Raw genomic sequence first — 19600 nt, forward strand, 5'->3', positions numbered from 1 at the left:
TTGTTTATAATGACATTAAACTATCATTGTCTCATTATAAAAACAGACCTTGTATATGTATATATAAAAAAAACATGTGCCCATCAGCAATGTTCACAATCAGATGGTTAGATTATTCTATTACCCAAAACAACAGAGATATGAGAACCTTTTAAAGGTACAATAATACAGTTACAATGAAAGATAATAATCTCATTTTCTGGTCTGCTCACTGCTGTGTTTGTGATTTTTTTAACATGTTCTAATGTTGACACATTACCTTTTTTATAGTCTAATGTAGCTGAGAGTGTTTATTTTAAACATTAATGCTTCATTCATCTGCTAATAAATGTTAACGGATAATAACACAAGCACTCACATATTTCATAAATACCATTAAAGTCATAAAATAAATAGTCAAGCCTTTTGGGACATTACATTTTTCAACCGAATCAGGAGTTTTGTTTATTCTTATTTATCAATTTTCAAAAATGAATTAAAGAAAAAAAAAATCAGAATACATTTTTTTTTTTTACAGTTTTTTTTTGCCATTTCCATGCTTATTCGCTGTTCGCATGTGTCATATGGCAGCAACCAAGGTGAGATTATCATTTTTGTACCAAATAATAAATTGCAAGAATCGGTTCAAAATCGCAAATCGTGTTTAATCTATTCTAAATCAAGCGAATTGTCACAGCAAGAACCGAAATCGAAAGGTGAGTTGTTGTAAGATTCCCATGCATCAGATGTACTGCCATTTATAGCAGTGGTTCTCAATTGGGGGTACGCGTACCCCTGGGGGTACTTGAAGGTATGCCAAGGGGTATGTGAGATTATTTTTTTTTAAATATTCTAAAAATAGCAACAATTCAAAAATCCTTTATAAATATATTTATTGACTAATACTTCAACAAAATATGAATGTAAGTTCATAAACTGAACATCAAATCAAGTAGGCTATTCCATTCATTACCATAAACCCAGAGTTTCCCCCATGCCATGATGGTTTGACCTTCACTAAAATGTCTGTCAAAAAGAACTGTGAAAAGAAATGCAACAATGCAATGCAATATTCAATGTTGACAGCTAGATTTTTTTGTGGACATGTTCCTTAAATATTGATGTTAAAGATTTATTTTTTTGAGAAGAAATGTTTAGAATTAAGTTCATGAATCCAGAAGGATCTCTATTACAATCCCCAAAGAGGGCACTTTAAGTTGACGATTACTTCTATGTGTAGAAATCTTTATTTATAATTGAATCACTTGTTTATTTTTTTTTCCAAATAGTACAAGAAAGACCACTACAAATGAGAAATATTTTGCACTGTTATACGATTTAATAAATCAGAAACTGATGACATACTGCTGTATTTTACTTCTTTATCTCTTTTTTTCAACCAAAAATGTTTTGCTCTGATTAGGGGGTACTTGAATTAAACAAAATGTTCACCGGGGGTACATCACTGAAAAAAGGTTGAGAACCACTGCCATGAGAGATTACACACATTTGCAATTGTCACTTATAACACAAAGTTATTCAAGGCACTAAAATTGATCGCAACCGGACTGCTCGGGTTTTCTTATAAATACTTTAGCATATATCCTGTAAGGTCCTGCACCATCCCCTCGATCTCGTCTGTGCTTATGAACCGATGAAGTGCACAATGGCATGGATGCATGAGAATATTCAAAACGCAATTTATTCAGTTAGCATTGCCCAAAATGTTTCAAAAATGGCCCCTGCATTCTTAAGTGTTTCTGTTTGTGTTCATCTGTAAAAAAAAACAAAAAAACATTCCTGTTTGATCAAGACTTGTTTCACGTCTTTATCAGCGGGCCGCTCCAGGTATAGTATGTTCACGTAAGACACCCCTCCTCCAGGCGCCTCGTTGGTATGCTCCGCCTCCTCGTGACGTCACTGCCCCTGCCTCCATTGCATAAATAACAGAGCGTGGGGCACCATGAGGCTGAGATAGCGAGGGTCATTGCAGTGAGTAACGTGGGCCAACATCCGCGAGAACGCATTAATACTCTGTCGGTGACATTTATCGTCTCTTTTGCGGTCAACGTTAACAATCATGAACGGCCAAATGAACGGTTTTCACAACTCCCTCATTGACGAGGACTGCTTCTTGTTCACGTCGGAGTCTGTCGGAGAAGGGCATCCCGGTAAATATGAACACTGACCTTATTGCAGATATCGTAATTAGCCACCGACATACAGGGGAAGCGGTCGTGTTTAGATAGTTTTTATTTAACCACAATAAATAAATTAATGTTGTGTTTGTGTTTTTCGTTACGAAAGTGTCCGCCAAAAAGGAAGTGAGGGGCCGGCCGGTGTTAGCAGTCGCACGCGCCACTAGCTAATGTTAGCATGCTAATCTCCGCTCAAAGGCTTGTTCCTTGATAACTCTTCGGCTTTGATGTCTGTTGGGTGGTTACAATGTGTTAGTTTCATTAAAGAATATTACTTTCTTTCAAATGTTTTTATTTTTTTTCACCTATTGATTTGGGTTAAGTAGTCATAATGGCGGTTCTTGTCCTTTGATTAACAGAAAACTGTAGCCTACGTGAATGTGTTTGGATTCAATGGCCGTTGGTTGTTTTAGATTTAAGTTGATGTAATTGTTCGGTGTAGATACATTTCGGCTGTCTGCTATGCGCTACCCCCCCTACCACATGTGCACATGTTTGAAATGGCGACTGTTGAGAGGCTTTCGGCCACTCCCACTGAGAACATGCTACAGTTTGTGTTGAGCCATGGCTTCACTGTCTGCAGCCAGCTGCAATTAATTTAGTGTTCCACTTTCTTCCAGACAAAATCTGCGATCAGATCAGTGACGCTGTCCTTGACGCCCACCTTAAGCAAGATCCCGACGCCAAGGTCGCATGTGGTGAGAATAAAACTGCTTCTCCTGCGTGCCAGTCAATGTAAAGCAAGGAGTGTGTTGATTTGTCACATTTCCTGTGTTCCCGACAGAGACTGTTGCTAAGACTGGCATGATCCTTTTGGCGGGTGAAGTGACGTCACGCGCTACAGTGGACTACCAAAAAATTGTGCGGGACACAATTCGCCTGATAGGCTACGATGACTCCGCTAAAGGTGTTTATTTTGGGGTTTTTTTAAGTTGCCTATGTGTTTACTAGGGCTGTGAATCTTTGGGTGTCCCACGATTCGATCTCGATTCTTGGGGATTCGATTCAAAATCCAATTTTTTATTTTTTTTCCAATTCAACGCTTCTCGATTCAAAAACGAAGTTTTCCCGATTCAAAAGGATTCTCTATTCATTCAATACATAGGATTTCAGCAGGATCTACCCCAGTCTGCTGACATGCAAGCAGAGTAGTAGATTTTTGTAAAATGCTTTTATAACTGCAAAGGACAATGTTTTATCAACTGATTGCAATAATGTAAATTTGTTTTAACTATTAAATTAACCAAAAATATGACTTATTTTATCTTTGGGAAAATATTGGACACAGTGTGTTGTCAAGTTTGAGATGCGATGCAAGTGTAAGCCACTGTGACACTATTGTTCGTTTTTCTTTTCTTTTTAATCACTGCTATGTTGAAATTGTAACTAATATTGATACTGTTGATAATATTCATTTTTGTTTCACTACTTTTGGTTTGTTCTGTGTCGTGTTTGTCTCCTCTCAATTGCTCTGTTTATTGCAGAGTGTTGCTGGGTCGGGTTTGGTTTTGGGATTGTATTGCATTGTTATGGTATTGCTGTGTATTGTTTTTTTGGATTAATTAAAAATATATATTTTTTTAATTAAATAAATAAAAAAATTTAAAAATGAGAATCGATTCTGAATCGCACAACGTGAGAATCGCAATTCGAATCGATTTTTTTCCCACACCCCTAGTGTTTACAGTCCATCATGTCTGCTTTGACTAAAGGTCTTGACCATGTCTTTGTGCAGGCTTTGACTACAAGACCTGCAATGTCCTTGTGGCCTTGGAGCAGCAGTCTCCTGACATTGCTCAGGGTGTCCATGTGGACCGCAATGAAGAGGACATCGGCGCAGGGGACCAGGTGAGTTTCACGTTTTCCTTAGGGATGTGCAAATCGATCGGCCACCGATTAATATCGGCTGAATTTCATAAAGTACATGCCCGCAATTGCTGATTAATGCTTTTCAAAGCCGATCACAGACACAGATCCCCTTTGGATAATTGTATTTATCTTTCGTCACTTGGCTGACAAACGAGCAGCTAATTAGATAGATAGTACTTTATTGATTCCTTCAGGAAAGTTCTCTCAGGAAAATAAAAATTCCAGCAGAAGTGTACAGAATTGAGATATAATTTAAAAAGTAAATAATTATGAGTCTCCATACAGAGTGGAGCCACTCCTCCTAAGTCAATGATAATCACCTATAATGTGGCAAAACTGCATATTTAAATTTTAATCATCACTGGAGGGCGAAGTGAAACATGTTACACAGAGTACCGTATTTTTGGACTATAAGTCGCTCGGGAGTATACGTCGCACCGGCCGAAAATGCACAGTAAAGAAGGAAAAAAACATATATACGTTGCACTGGAGTATAAGTCGCATTTTTGTGGGAAGTTTATTTGATAAAATAAATAAAGAATAGTGAACAGGCTGAATAAGTGTACGCCATATTACGCCCAAATAACCAACTGAGAACGTGCCTGGTATGTTAACGCAACACATCGTGGCAAGAATCATTCAAATAACTAACATATAGAACATGCTATACGTTTACCAAACAATCTGTCACTCCCGATCGCTAAATACCTCTGGTATGCGCCCCGCTAGCGTCCTTTCTTTGCCTTCACTACGTCCAGCTTGTAATCTGCAGTATATGATTTCCTTTTCGGTGCCATTTTTGTTCAGTCCTTCTCAGTTTTTACAAGTTACCGCCAATGTTGATGTGATCCATTTTAATAGCTATGGCAGTAGCATTTAGCAGTTAGCATCCCATGACTCACAATGCACTTCTGCCATGACCCTCCCCCGCCGAATTCGTGTGCGTGTGCGCGTGCGTGTGCGTGTGTGTGTGTGTGTGTGTGTGACCATTTGCTTCGTCTCTCACGCGAATGACATAAATTATATTATTTGATATTTTACGGTAATGTGTTAATAATTTCACACATAAATCGCTCCGGAGTATATGTCGCACCCACGGCCAAACTATGAAAAAAAAAAAAAAAAAAATGCGATTTATAATTCCAATAAAGCGGTAGATGGAAACGTGTTGCAGCAAGAAATAGGCAGTTAACAGGAAATCAACAAGAGTCTAGAGAGGATAATATTACAACCGTTGTGTCAGCATTGTAGCGGTAAGTATCAGAATCTGATCAATGCTAGAATGATTACATCGTGGTTCAAATGTTCTCAATTTGTATGTTTTACAAACTTGGGGAATAATTCTCTGGGCAAAGGAGGACTCTGAGAGAAAACATGATTTCAATGCATAATAGTATATTTTGATTTTGTTTCGTCATTGTGTAAAACTTTTTTGCTCAAACAATTGTATGTAATAAAAGGGAATAAGGAGATAGTTTTAATGTGTTATTTTGTTAAACTGTCAATATCGTTCACCATGAATAAATGGAAAAATTACAGTTATATTATTCACCATGAATAAATGGAAAAATTACAGTTAATACATGTGATTGGGATTGTTATCAGCCATTCTCACTCATGATCAGTATCAGAATCGGCAGCATATAACCCTGATTGGAACATCCCTAGTTTTCGTCATTCATTGTCGTCTAGTGTCAATGAACATGGCACTAAACTTGCTCTTTCCCCAATGTTTTAGGGCTTGATGTTTGGGTATGCCACCGATGAGACGGAGGAATGCATGCCCCTCACAATTGTGCTTGCCCACAATCTAAATGCCAAGATTGCTGAGTTACGGCGCAATGGCACTCTTCCATGGCTGCGGCCTGACACAAAGACACAGGTAAAAATGAGTACTGGTGATCCATTTAGTATATATGATATGTAACTGTATTGTTGCCTAGGTTACTGTCCAATATCGCCAGGACCGTGGCGCCATGCTTCCGGTGCGCGTGCACACAATTGTCATCTCTGTTCAACACGATGAGGATGTGTGCCTGGAGGAGATGAGAGATGCCCTGAAGGAAAAAGTCATCAAAGCTGTTGTTCCCTGTATTTATTTGGATGATGACACAATCTATCACCTGCAGCCCAGTGGGAGATTTGTTATTGGCGGTCCTCAGGTAAATGTGGAGCACAGTGTTCAGACATGTCAGTTTCCCCCATAGGACTGCAGTCTTTTTGTGGCATAGTGAGTATTGGAGGTGGGACTGACATAATAGCTTAATTGGCGATGATGAATTTTCAAGAAGTTAAAGTGAAAACATGAAAAGCGAAGCAAATGTTTAGAAGTACCGGTACCCTGTTGCCGAAAAAAGACGAAGCTGCCTGTAAATGCTTTTAGATGGGGGAAGGCTCAGCAGCAAACGCTGTTTAAGAGTGCTATAAAAAATGTAGGGATGTAACTATATGAACATGTTAACTGTTATTGTAACCCAAATGATTTCAGTACTGTTAAATTTAAAGCGGTAGTTTATTATTAATACCAGTTATGGTCACATCCCAACTTAAATGTTTTTGATATTGTACCGGTATTTGTCTCAATCTGATTGCTGGCTTAATATAGTCTTGACTGTTTCCAAGTTGACAACATTGATACCAACAGTTAAAATATTGGTGTAAAAAAAAAAATTGCAGACTTTAACACTATTTAAATGCCCCTGAAGCATTGTTAAATGGTTTTCAGATTTGCAACTTTGTTTTTCCTTTCTTAAATCTTACACAATAGACATCAGTCAAAGTTTATTTGTATAGCCCTTAATCACAAATGTCTGAAAGGGCTGCACAAGCCACAACGACATCCTCTGCTCAGATCCCATATCAGGGCAAGAAAAAAACTCCCACTCCATGGGAATTTTTTTTCCCCATAGATTATGTTCATAATCGTGAGAAGCCAAAATTAAAATTTGCATTTTATTGATTGCCCCGTCCTGTGTGCACTCATCTAAAAGCTAGAAATGACGCAATAATGCATACGTCAGTAGTCAAAGTAGGAGCTTTTTAAACACATTATTAAATATAATACATTTATGTGTAACATACAGTACATTAATATGATCTTCAAAGATACATGGATAATAGATTTCTAATCGAATAGTGCAACAGCTAAGTCTTATTGCTCCGTTACAGGGTGATGCTGGGCTGACGGGTCGCAAAATAATAGTCGACACTTACGGTGGCTGGGGAGCCCATGGAGGCGGAGCTTTCTCTGGGAAGGACTACACAAAGGTGGACCGCTCTGCTGCCTATGCTGCACGCTGGGTTGCGAAGTCTCTGGTGAAAGCGGAACTCTGCAGGAGAGTGTTGGTCCAGGTGTGCGCTGCTGCTTAGCCTATTGTATGAATTATAAAGCTTTTGTGATGTCCAATGATTCCTAATGTATGTCGGCTTAGGTTTCCTATGCCATTGGTGTTGCCCACCCCCTCTCCATTTCCATCTTCCACTATGGGACCTCCAACAAGAGTGAACGGGAGCTGCTGGATATTGTGAAGAAGAACTTTGACCTCCGCCCTGGGGTCATTGTTAGGTAATGTATGACCTGAAACCGGTTTACTCCTACTGTAGCTTTTTTTCCCCTGTTCTTATTCTGCAAGAGATGCTTCCTCTCTGTATCACATAGTTAAAGGGTTTTAAGGGCTATTTACACATGGTTGTCTTTTTTAAATGTGTGTTTTGGCAGCTTTATTAGATAGTTTTAGTGGGGGAGGGGGAGCGCTAACTTTTTAAAGTTCTAGTTATTCAATCCCAATTATTTGGCAGAACTTAATAGTGTGACCAGCATAGACCTTGTCATGGTGCTCTCCCTAACACAAGTACAGAGTAAAGTTATGAATATATTATTTTGGAAAATACTGAGCACAAGCACAGTATGAAAGAGTGTCTTAAGTATTTTATGCAGCTTGTGCCAATGGGAATAATTCCCTATGCACAACATGCAAAAGTACTTTCTTTTTTTGTTAGCTGTTTTTTTTTTTTTTTTTTGTGCAAACAAGCCTTTACTCGTGTTTGATAATGAAGCCCTTTGGCGATGACTCAGGATGGGTCTGTTTTGTAAATGGTTTCCATCTGGAATCTGTCGTTGCCACATTGCTCAGGCGCAGTGTATGGTAGGTGTGGTAAGTGAGCAGCTTTATGTTTTTGTTTTGTTTTTAAAACCTTGTGCCTCACTTTGCCCTGTGTGTATCCGTGACTGCTGTTAAACTTGATGATTATTTATTTTAGGGAGCTGGATCTGAAGAAGCCCTTGTATCAGAAGACCGCAGCCTATGGCCACTTTGGCCGTGACTCCTTCCCATGGGAGGTTCCCAAAAAGCTCAAATACTAAACTTGTTAAGCTTTTTCCTCCCAGGCTTGTTGGTGTATACTACAGAGAAGCCACCAAGATTTTGGGGGAGAAATGCCATTATTTCTCATCACTGCATCATTTACCACTTGACTCCCTCTCTTCCTCCCCTTTCCTCTGGTTACTGTTTCTTTTGCTAATTGCTTTATCATGCTGGGTCCTTGAATGCATTTTTATTTTTTTAACTAATAGATTCCAAGAAATTATTTTCCCCGGCTCCGCACTCTGTTAGAGTCTGATTAGCTGCGGCCCTCTTGTCATTCCATGCGCATCTAGTTGATAGTCAGTGGCACATCAGTGGTGTGTTAGACTGTACTTGGCCTTCTTTATTTTCTGGTGCTACTGTTAAGGAGTGTGTGCAACCTCTGAAGTAGATCTTGAAGGATGTAGCCTGTCGTTTAGGCCCTGTCCACATGGAAATTCTAAGATCTGAACGGTAAAAAATTGTATAGAATTAAGTTATGAGCGCTCTCCATAATGTATTTTTGTGAACAAGCAGGTCACCGACAAGAACAGCAGACTGGCATGACAATTCTACTTTGTGCTTAGTCCAGACATGAGACATGGGTTTCTCGTGTGTTTGCCGTCATTGTTTGTTGTGCAGTGGAAAACACGCTACATTGTGTATACACTCTCATAGTTTTGGTGGCTGTTTACAGCGCTAATGGCTTATGTACTACATCTTTTTTATCCAGTGATCTGTTACCGTCTGGATGGGGCTAATGCAGATCTGCCAACTTTTTTGGAATGCAAATCTTACGGATTGTAATGTCTGTTTTTTGCATGGGGTATAAAATATTGTAGCCTTTGCCTGGATTTTGAAAGGATGACGAATAGGTGGTAGATCAACAATCACTTTTTCTCTTCTTTTTTTTTTTTTAAACTAACTACCACGCCAAAACAACCTTTTCACAAAACCGTGTACACATTGGCTCAAGTCTCCCACTCTTTAACCCTTCTGTTTTCCCCATGTGCACAGAATAAATTAGTGCACAAATGTACTGCTACATCTAAAATGTATTTACCAAAAAAACCCACTATTCAACGGCGGTTATGCGCAATTTGTTTTGGCCAGTAAAAATGGTCCACAGACTGGCATGTTTTAGATGTGCAATGACGGTATATTTTCTTAAAATTAGCGCATAGGAATGCAATCCATCCTGAGCAAATCAACGGCACAGAATCCTATCCCCAACAATGAAGTCGTTGCAAAGTTACATGTTTAGCCCTTTTTTATTTTCCAACCCGCTAAATAGTTTGTGTGGACAGGGCCTAAGGGAGGATTCTTTGTTCTCTCTGAGCAACATTCCTCCTCATTCAGTGTAGTCTTTAATTTTTGGTAACTTTACTCCTTTTCTTCATGGAGGACACTAGAATGGCACAATTGGATGGTAAGGTTGCTGTTCATTAAGAAAAAGAAAAAAAAATGCTATGCATTGCCAGCCAAATCGTACATTTTCAAGATCTCAAACGAGTTTAAAGACCCACACGCCTCTGTAGACCTTTGCTGTTTTCTGACGTACTACAGAAAAGTCAGAGGCTGCTATGTCACTGCTCTGGTCTGCAGAGGTGTTTGATATACTTGATAGTGATGGAATATTTGGATTGTGTACATCAGATGAGTTTTAAACTTTTTTTTGTTTGTTTTGTTTTTTAAAGAAATTGCTTATTTTTTTACTAAGGCCCTTGGACTCCTCGGGTATACTGATGGCAGGTGTAGCTACAGAGAAACCTGGTTTCCATCTTTATCCTGATGGAGTTTTCCTGTCTTATTGGATGTCAAACAGCAACACTATTTATTTGTTCTTTGAAGCTCAGCGTGCATACAGAGAAGCTGATGTTTCAGAAGGCAGCTTTTAAAACAAAAAATTGTTACTGAATCTTGAATTCCTTTTGACTTGATCATTTTTCAGTGTTTGTCTTGAGGCTCCAGAGTGTCGTACAGAAAAGCTTTGGATCGCCTCAAAAAGCAAGTGTCACTGCTAAATGTTTGTCTATTTTATTACATTGTTTTATATTCGGATTGCAGTAATATATATTTAATAGGGCTATGGGCTGGTTGTCATTTTTAAGCGTCCACAAATCCTTGGCTCTTACGAATCGTCCCGAATGAGACGGCTACGTTGGGTTGGTGTAGTACAGAGAAACCAGCTTTGTTTACATGGCGGTCCCATTATGGATGAGTCTAGTTGTCTCTTTTGGAGGTCATCACCATCATTGGTTACAGTAAGTGTAAATGTGCCTTTTCTATTTCCTCTCCTCCTTTCTTTGCTTCTATCTTCACACACAAACGCGCTTCTAACAGGAACAAGTAGCTGACTGTAATGTGCTTCATGTTATATTGGGCTGTTTCTCTTATGAACTGTAATAAACATCCCTACACCATGCACTTGTCTTGTCTTGTTATATAAAGTTATGGTTTATAGATTTCAATAAAAATGTATTAGTTATTCTAAGGGGGCTGGTGGTGTAGGTCAGATACATTATTCCTAATAGTCTTACTAGCTGCACGATCAGTTGAAGTGGAGAGGTTACAAATCGACAAGGCTCAGGAAAAAAACAAAACATTAAAAGTCGAATTGCAGGTATTACCATAAGTTGCATGACTAGGTCTTATACAGTCACAACCAACTTTCCAATCAACATCTTTATAGACAGTTTTGGCCATTGTATGCCTCCAATTTAGCTATGTTGAGCTGGATCTTTTTCTGCTCCAGCAGTGTACAGAGCAAGGTCCACAAAAGTATGCTTAAATGTCCTGTGCACACTAAGCAGTGCTAGTCAGTGAGCTAAAAGCTACCGGCTGACGTTTAATAATTCTAAGCAGTTCTTTTTTAAAGGGGTCCTATAATGATTCAAATTGCATTTAACACACTTCCTTGTAGACTGCTCTTGTGTCAATTTAATGCTACAGTCACATTTTCAACATTCGCTATCACTTAACTTTGCAGCCATTGACTAGCTGAAGGACAAAAACGCTTTAAAAAAATGGCTATCATCCACAATCCTTAGTAAGACAATTTTTATTTATTTTTAATGCATTATAAATGGTAAACGAATGCGATAAAAAGTCTGCTTACAAGGAAGTCTAGGGTAGTCGCTATATTCTGCCTAGTAACAGGCACATTTATTACATTTAATATTTGCGTATTTTGATCATTTTAAGCATACGTGGCACAATTTCAAAAATTTGTCACAATGTTGGCCTTTTTTTCCTTTTTTTTTTTATACAACATCACTATTAAGTACTCACTGCAGACTTCTTGGGTGAAAACTAACATAACACATCACTTACTGTATAATGTCTGCTGTCACTGGGATGCAGACTGATAGAATCTTGTTATAGTCCCGTTTCGATGAATGACTCATCCTCGCAAAGAAAAGCGGGGTGGAAGCAAGTGTCTTTTTGTACTGTTCTCGCCATTTACCGATTCTAAATTGGCTGTGAAAGATGACAAACATCTTTCGTTATGTTTTTCATTATGATTGTGAACAACAGGCAAAATAAAAAAGTGCAGTTCCCCTTAAAGAGTGTAAAAAAAATGTTTGAAATCTTTTTTTTCTACTTCTTTTGCTAAAATCTCCCAATCAACTTCAGTCTTAAATACATTTCGCAAACATGTCATGTTTGGTAAATTTTAACCCATTTTGCCCATTTGATCTAATTATGTCAGTTTTATTCTGAAAAATGTGCATAAAATGGGTTACCATCCATACAGTAAATGTCAAAGGGCTGGGGACAATTCAGGCCTAAATATACTTTATTATATATAAATGATAACTTGTCCATTTTCTTTCGAAACAAAAACATGACTGCTGCTGACCCATCCCCGCTCGGGATGGTGTCCTGCTGGCCCCACTATGGACTGGACTCTTACTATTATGTTGGATCCACTATGGACTGGACTCTCACAATATTATGTCAGACCCACTCGACATCCATTGCTTTCGGTCTCCCCTAGAGGGGGGGGGGGTTACCCACATATGCGGTCCTCTCCAAGGTTTCTCATAGTCATTCACATCGACGTCCCACTGGGGTGAGTTTTTCCTTGCCCGTATGTGGGGTTTGTACCGAGGATGTCGTTGTGGCTTGTGCAGCCCTTTGAGACACTTGTGATTTAGGGCTATATAAATAAAGATTGATTGATTGATTGATTGATGACATAATTGGATCAAATGGCCATTTAATGGGTTAATGATTTGAGTTTATTTTGAACATGAATGCAATTACATTATACATCACATTTTCCAGTTTCTCTTTTCAACATGTTAAAAAAAAGTATGAAGAAGCAGACTTTATTTAATCCTAACACTTTTCTGTTACATAGCTACTGCTAACACTTTAATTCACTTCTTCTTCAATTTGTTCACAATATTTTCCATACATCATAACATTAAAAACATATCAATGAATAAACAGTGAAGTAAGTTGTATTTCATATAGTGAGGTGAATATGATTATCAAAACGTTTATCATGGTTCTTGTTTGTACTTTGTAAACACTTTGAGTTTGAACAGTTTCTTAAATCGAATCATAATAGTGTTGGTATTTTCTCTTGTAGTTTCTTGAGGGTGTCCACCATCTTTTTTTGTAGTCCAGCTTCACCATATCATATTTGTTATACAGTAGGGTTTGTCTATGGGCATTTGACGTTGTTCATTGGCTGAGTCTTGTAACCACAGTGCATTGCAGCTACACTAAAGTGTCCTTTAAAAAAAAAAAAAAAAAATTCGGGGCTTATTCCCTTTTTTTTGTTGCAACAAAACAAAACCTGTTTGTTTGGAACATTTACTTACAATCAAACTCTTTTTTTTTTTTTTTTAAAAGAGAAACAATGTTAAATGCAGTTTTAAGACGAACCAAAAGTTAAAACCGTGAGTGAGGATTGTGTGTGGACTAGATAATCGCCTGGGAGAATGCAACGCTACAGGTGTGTGAAGTAAAATCACGTTTGTAAATAATGTTAATGACAACTTTTTTAAATTTAATTTAAAACATTTTTTTGTGTAGGGCTAAGAATGAAAGTTTAATCGTGTTTTCATTTATTTATTTATTTTATAAACCTTTATTTATAAATTTCAACACTTATGTTGATGACAACTCACATTAGGACGGGAGCATCCGTGACATGTCTGGCCTCCATGTTACTACTAAAGAACAAAGAACCCTAACAATATCCCATGTGAGTAGAAAAACGTTTATTATAGGTTTATAATATAACAACAGGAGAAATTAACTTTTCCACTTGAGTGTGAATTGTCGAATTAGGCCAGGGGTTGGCAACCTTTACCACTCAAAGAGCCATTTTGACCCGTTTCACAAATTAAAGAAAACAATGGGAGCCACAAAACTCTTTTGAAATTTAAAATGAAATAACACTGCATACAATTTTTTTTGACTTTGTGCTATGTATAATCCAGGGGTCTCAGACACGCGGCCCGCACCTTAATATGAAAATGTAATGTTAGTGCGGCCCGCGAGTTTTAAATGAATGGCGCTTGACAGCGTCATACTTGCCAACCCTCCCGGGAAACTCCCGAATTTCAGGGCAACGACTCTCTCGAATGTCTGCTGATTGTCACTCAAACAACAATAATAAGGGAGTGCCGTGATGGCACTGCCCTTAGCGCCCTCTACAACCTGTACATACAGCGTGCCAGCCCAGGTACATGTTATATGGGGCTTCTGCAGACACACATGAGTGACTGCAAGGCATACTTGATCAACAGCCATACAGGTCACACTGAGGGTGGCCGTTTAAACAACTTTAACACTCTTACTAATATGCGCCACACTGTGAACCCACACCAAACAAGAATGACAAACACATTTCGGGAGAACATCCATGCCGTAACACAACATAAACACAACAGAACAAATACCCAGAATCCCATGCATCCCTAACTCTTCCGGGCTACAATATACACCCCCGCTACCACCAAACCCTGCCCCCCACCCCACACATCAACCACCCCACCCCCCTCCCCCCCTGCGTGCGTCGGTTGAAGTGGGCGGGGTTTGGTGGTAGCGGGGGTGTATAATGTAGCCTGGAAGAGTTAGGGATGCATGGGATTCTGGGTATTTGGTCTGTTGTGTTTATGTTGTGTTACGGTGCGGATGTTCTCCCGAAATCTGTTTGTCATTCTTGTTAGGTGTGGTTTCACAGTGTGGCGCATATTAGCAAGAGTGTTAAAGTTGTTTATACGGCCACCCTCAGTGTGACCTGTATGGCTGTTGACCATGTGACTGGGCCGGCACGCAGTTAGTATGGTGTAAAAGCGGACGCGACGACAGGTTGTAGAGGACGCTAATAAATGCAGTGACATCACGGCACGCCCTCAATATTGTTGTCCGGGGGAAAATCGTAGGAAATTTGCCCGGGTGATTTCCGGGAGAGGCACCGAAATCCGGAAGTCTCCCGGATAAATCGGGAGGGTCGGCAAGTATGCAGCTGAGCCGCATCAGAGTGGTCAAAGAGCCGCAGGCGGCTCCGGAGCTGCGGGTTGCCGACCCCTGAATTAGGCCATGTCTACATTTCAAGTCGTTTAACCCCTTGAACGAATAATTATTTAACCTAAGCCCCGTTTCAGCCACACTAAACCAGCGTTTAAGGTCCCCCTCCTCAGACAAGTTTTTACACGGGTAAGTCAGCTGTGTATTTCTTGAATCTCCGGCACTTAGCTTTGTATGGACTCATTGATCGATTACAAAGTGCGTTCAGAGAGGAAGTGACGCCAGAAAGACCGCGCCCCACACAGGAAGTGATGCCAGAAAGAATGTGCCACAGCCAGCTTCATAATAAAGCGTTTTCGTAGCTCGGAGCTAACCACCGGAAATATGAAGACGAGTCATCCAGACATGCCCGTGTTTTTCCTTCCGTCTGTACAGACGCTTGTGGAAATCAACATGAATACCTTAAGAGAAAGCGATTGCAGCTATCTCGGATACAACACTTCTCAGACGGCCAGAGAAATGTCCAATGTCAGCTGTGATTCTACTTAGCGAAAAACTTTGTCCATTTGTCGAAGGAGAGACAACGAGAATGCGAGCTCCCGTAGATGTGATAAAAAAAAGGTAGCGTGTGCTTTGTATTAACTGGCCGTCGAGGGAAGACTACAGAAAATGGCGAATGCTTTTGGACTGGCAAAGCAGACTGTACCAGTTATTGTCCGCCATGTATGTCGCGGACTCAACATCTAGGTCTAGAGTATATAAAGTCACCAAAAAGGAATGGACAATGAAGGTGAAGGCAAAAGAGTGAGGAGTGTCCTGACCAGATATCTAGATCCCTAGATTGATTGAGGTAAAATGTTCTTTATCACATTGTTTACGTGTCTAATAAAGATTTGATTAATTTATGATTACTCAGGTGTGATTCAGTACAATAGGGCTCCACAGCACACTGGATTCTAGTTAATTGAAATACCATAACACTGGATATTGTTCAGATAAGTTACATTTAAGAACTTGCACACAAAGCAACACTGGCGGTGACTATGATGTGTGCATTTTCCGCGCATGCGTACTAGGTCGCGTTGCGCCGACGGACGGAGGGGGGTCGGGGGTCTTAAACTGTGGCATTGTTGTGTGTGGACAAGGATAAGGTTAGGTGTGATTTACCCTGGATAGTAGTTAGTGTAAACGGGGCCTTAGTGAGAAAAATACAAAACGCCATGGCGGCCGGATATTTATTCCCGTCTTTATTTCCGGTTCAGGTCACGCCCACTAAATGTGGCGTCATCCCCCGCTGAGTCCTGAACAGTTGGTGTATTTGGGCCACGCCTCCTTTTTTTGACACAACCCCCCACTCAACATGTGGTGCATTTAGGTCACGCCCCCTTTTGCAGGTTTAGACATCCATCCATCCATTTTCTACCGCTTATTCCCTTTGGGGTCGCGGGGGGCGCTGGAGCCTATCTCAGCTACAATCGGGCGGAAGGCGGAGTACACCCTGGACAAGTCGCCACCTCATCGCAGGGCCAACACAGATAGACAGACAACATTCACACTCACATCCACACACTAGGGCCAATTTAGTGTTGCCAATCAACTTATCCCCAGGTGCATGTCTTTGGAGGTGGGAGGAAGCCGGAGTACCCGGAGGGAACCCACGCAGTCACGGGGAGAACATGCAAACTCCACACAGAAAGATCCCGAGCCCGGGATTGAACCCAAGACTACTCGGGACCTTCGTATTGTGAGGCAGATGCACTAACCCCTCTGCCATGGATTACCATATTTTTCGGAGTATAAATCGCACCGGAGTATAAATCGCACCTGCCGAAAATGCATAATAAAGAAGGAAAAAAACATATATAAGTCGCACTGGAGTATAAGTCGCATTTTTTGGGGAAATTTATTTGATAAAACCCAACATTAAGAATAGACATTTAAAAGGCAATTTGAAATAAATAAAGAATAGTGAACAACAGGCTGAATAAGTGTACGTTATATGAGGCATAAATAATCAACTGAGAACGTGCCTGGTATGTTAACGTAACATATTATGGTAAGAGTCATTCAAATAACTATAACATATAGAACATGCTATACGTTTACCAAACAATCTGTCACTCCTAATCGCTAAATCCCATGAAATCTTATACGTCTAGTCTCTTACGTGAATGAGCTAAATAATATTATTTGATATTTTACGGTAATGTGTTAATAATTTCACACATAAGTCGCTCCTGAGTATAAGTCGCACCCCCGGCCAAACTATGAAAAAAACTGCAACTTATAGTCCGAAAAATACGGTAAATGCGGAGTCAGAAATGAAACTCTGATCATAACATTGTGTGGGTGTATTATTGGGGCCCTTTTGAAATTGCTTCTTTTATAATTATTCTCCAAATTAGATTTATTTTTTGCGGCACTTAACGAGCATTAACAGTTGACACGCAACATTTCAAAATTGACTCTCTTGCGCCCTCTTGAAAATGACCAGAAATGAGCCCCTGACACCAATAAAGTGAAGTGATGTCTATTTATGTAGCACTTTTCTCCAGTGTCTCAAAGCGCTGTACATAGTGAAACTCTTTAGTTACATTTAAACCAGTAATCCATGTGATGAAGCTACAACTGTTGCAATTTACAAGAAGAGACACAGTCTTTCATTACAAAGTGAAAGTTGTAAAGACAAAGCTGACAAAGAAGGACATAACAGTTCTTCGCATGGTCTCAAGGTCAGGACTGTAGTCAGGGAGAAACCAGGCAACAGCTGTCCTGTGCGTCAACAATTTTCTTTTCTTTTTTTCTGCAGCCTGAGAGCAGCTTAAATCGAGTTTCTTTCTCCAGCCTCTGGGAAGGAACCTTTTTGGCAACGTCCCTTTATCCTCTCATCTTCAATTAGATGTTTTGGGACAAAGAACTGCTGAAATTGGCGGATCGGTTGAAATGATCAAAGCGCTCTGTGTGGAGTTTAAATGTGTTTTTGTAGACTATACTTACGTTTTGTCCCACAGTCCTTAAACATGCAAAAATAAATCATATCACAATATTTTTTTACATCAGTCGATACCGATATATTTCACGACTTATTTTATAATTATTAATAATATTTATTTATTGATATGAAAATTATATATAGTAGTCATATTTATTTAATGTATGTATTTTATATATATTTATTTGTATAAATGCTACATTGCTAACATGCATGTTAGGTCAAGTTTGGCAATATGGAAAAAAAATCTTATCACAATATGTTTTCGTATGTATCATGATTTATTTTACTTATTTCATATTTATTATTAATATTTATTTATATCAACACGATTTATTTATTGAATATTTTGTCATGTTTAAATGTTTCTTTGCTAACATGAATGTTAGGTAAAGCTGGGCGACAAGGGAAAAAAATCATATCAAGATTTATTTTATATTAGTCAATATCGGTATGTATCAAGATTTATTTCATTAATTATTTTACATGTTGTAATATTTTTTGTTTTATTTATTCGTATTAAAATTATTTATTTAATATTTATTAATTATATGTATTTTATATTCATTCATCTTATACTTAATTTATTTTATATTTTGTCAAGTTTATATGTTAGATTGCTAAGACATCAGAAAATTATTTTTGATTGAAATATGTATTTTTTGGTCTGTATTTAAACACGACAGATCTGCTGAAGAACTTAATTGTAGATGACAGGCTCCATGTACAGTAAAATATTGACACACACACTGCCAATATTATCATTTTACAAATGTCTTTTTTTTTCTGAAATTTTTTCTGAATACTTAATACTTAAAGGAAAAGTTATTTTTCCCAGCCCTAATGTTGCACTGTAAAAATCAGTGACGTGCGGTGAAGTTGATGGCTGGTGAGGCACTGACTTCATCACAGTCAGATTTACAAACATATGAACCCTAAAGAGTATCTTATTCACCATTTGATTGGCAGCAGTTAACGGGTTATGTTTAAAAGCTCATACCAGCATTCTTCCCTGCTTGGCACTCAGCATCAAGGGTTGGAATTGGGGGTTAAATCACCAAAAATGATGCCCGGGCGCGGCGCCGCTGCTGCCCACTGCTCCCCTCACCTCCCAGGGGGTGATCAAGGGGATGGGTCAAATGCTAAGGACAAATTTCACCACACCTAGTGTGTGTGTGTGACAATCATTGGTACTTTAACTTAACTTTAACTTTACACATACAAACTGTAGCACACAAAAAAGCACATTCAATAAAAAAACACATTATGGTCTTACCTTTACTTATAAATGAGGTCCATGCGCCGCTCCATCTGAACAAAAGCATCGATAACTTGTTTATAGAAGTCTTCCTTATCTTTCTTCAGTTTTAAAAGTCTCTCTGTCTCAATGGAGATCTTCCTTTAATTATTGCTCCCTGCTTCGATTGAAAGTCCTGTTTAGAAAACTGTTTTATTTTAGATATGTAATCCTCCATGTTAAAAGTCCAGGCGAGAGGAAAAAATAAACGATCGCTAACTGTTGCTGCTTGTTGTCACTTATTCTGCAGCTGAGTAGTCGCAAAAATGATCTCTGGGATCACTAGCGCCCTCTACCACCATGAGGCGGGATTACTGCGAGCCTCTGCCAGTGCGTCTTCGCAGCCGTTTTAGGCTCAGGCAAATCATATGGTCTAAAAATGCATTTTTCCATCAATAACATGACATCATCGCGCCAAGTGCGTGCTCTT

The 19600-nt window shown here is 39.1% G+C and overlaps 1 protein-coding gene across 1 annotated transcript; it reads left to right on the forward strand.

The window, feature by feature from the left end:
- The first annotated feature begins 1922 nt into the window (after positions 1 to 1922).
- mat2ab (methionine adenosyltransferase 2Ab) lies at positions 1923 to 10814 on the forward strand. Its single transcript, XM_061986293.1, has 9 exons — positions 1923 to 2150; positions 2798 to 2875; positions 2962 to 3084; positions 3913 to 4025; positions 5785 to 5928; positions 5990 to 6208; positions 7215 to 7397; positions 7478 to 7611; positions 8307 to 10814. Exons 1-9 carry the CDS (start codon positions 2060 to 2062, stop codon positions 8407 to 8409), a joined length of 1188 nt encoding a protein of 395 aa, XP_061842277.1. The 5' UTR covers positions 1923 to 2059; the 3' UTR covers positions 8410 to 10814.
- The last annotated feature ends 8786 nt before the right edge of the window (positions 10815 to 19600 follow it).

The sequence above is a fragment of the Nerophis lumbriciformis genome, linkage group LG12 (genome assembly GCF_033978685.3).
Source record: "Nerophis lumbriciformis linkage group LG12, RoL_Nlum_v2.1, whole genome shotgun sequence".
Taxonomy (NCBI): domain Eukaryota; kingdom Metazoa; phylum Chordata; class Actinopteri; order Syngnathiformes; family Syngnathidae; genus Nerophis; species Nerophis lumbriciformis.

What these genes read in the sequence shown, in the direction of transcription:
- mat2ab (XM_061986293.1), top strand. Translation starts at nt 2,060, where the DNA reads ATGAACGGCCAAATGAACGGTTTTCACAACTCCCTCATTGACGAGGAC. An exon ending in GGCCTGACACAAAGACACAG is followed by an intron (nt 5,929 to 5,989) that starts GTAAAAATGAGT and finishes ATTGTTGCCTAG; the next exon opens with GTTACTGTCCAATATCGCCA. An exon ending in CGCCCTGGGGTCATTGTTAG is followed by an intron (nt 7,612 to 8,306) that starts GTAATGTATGAC and finishes TATTTATTTTAG; the next exon opens with GGAGCTGGATCTGAAGAAGC.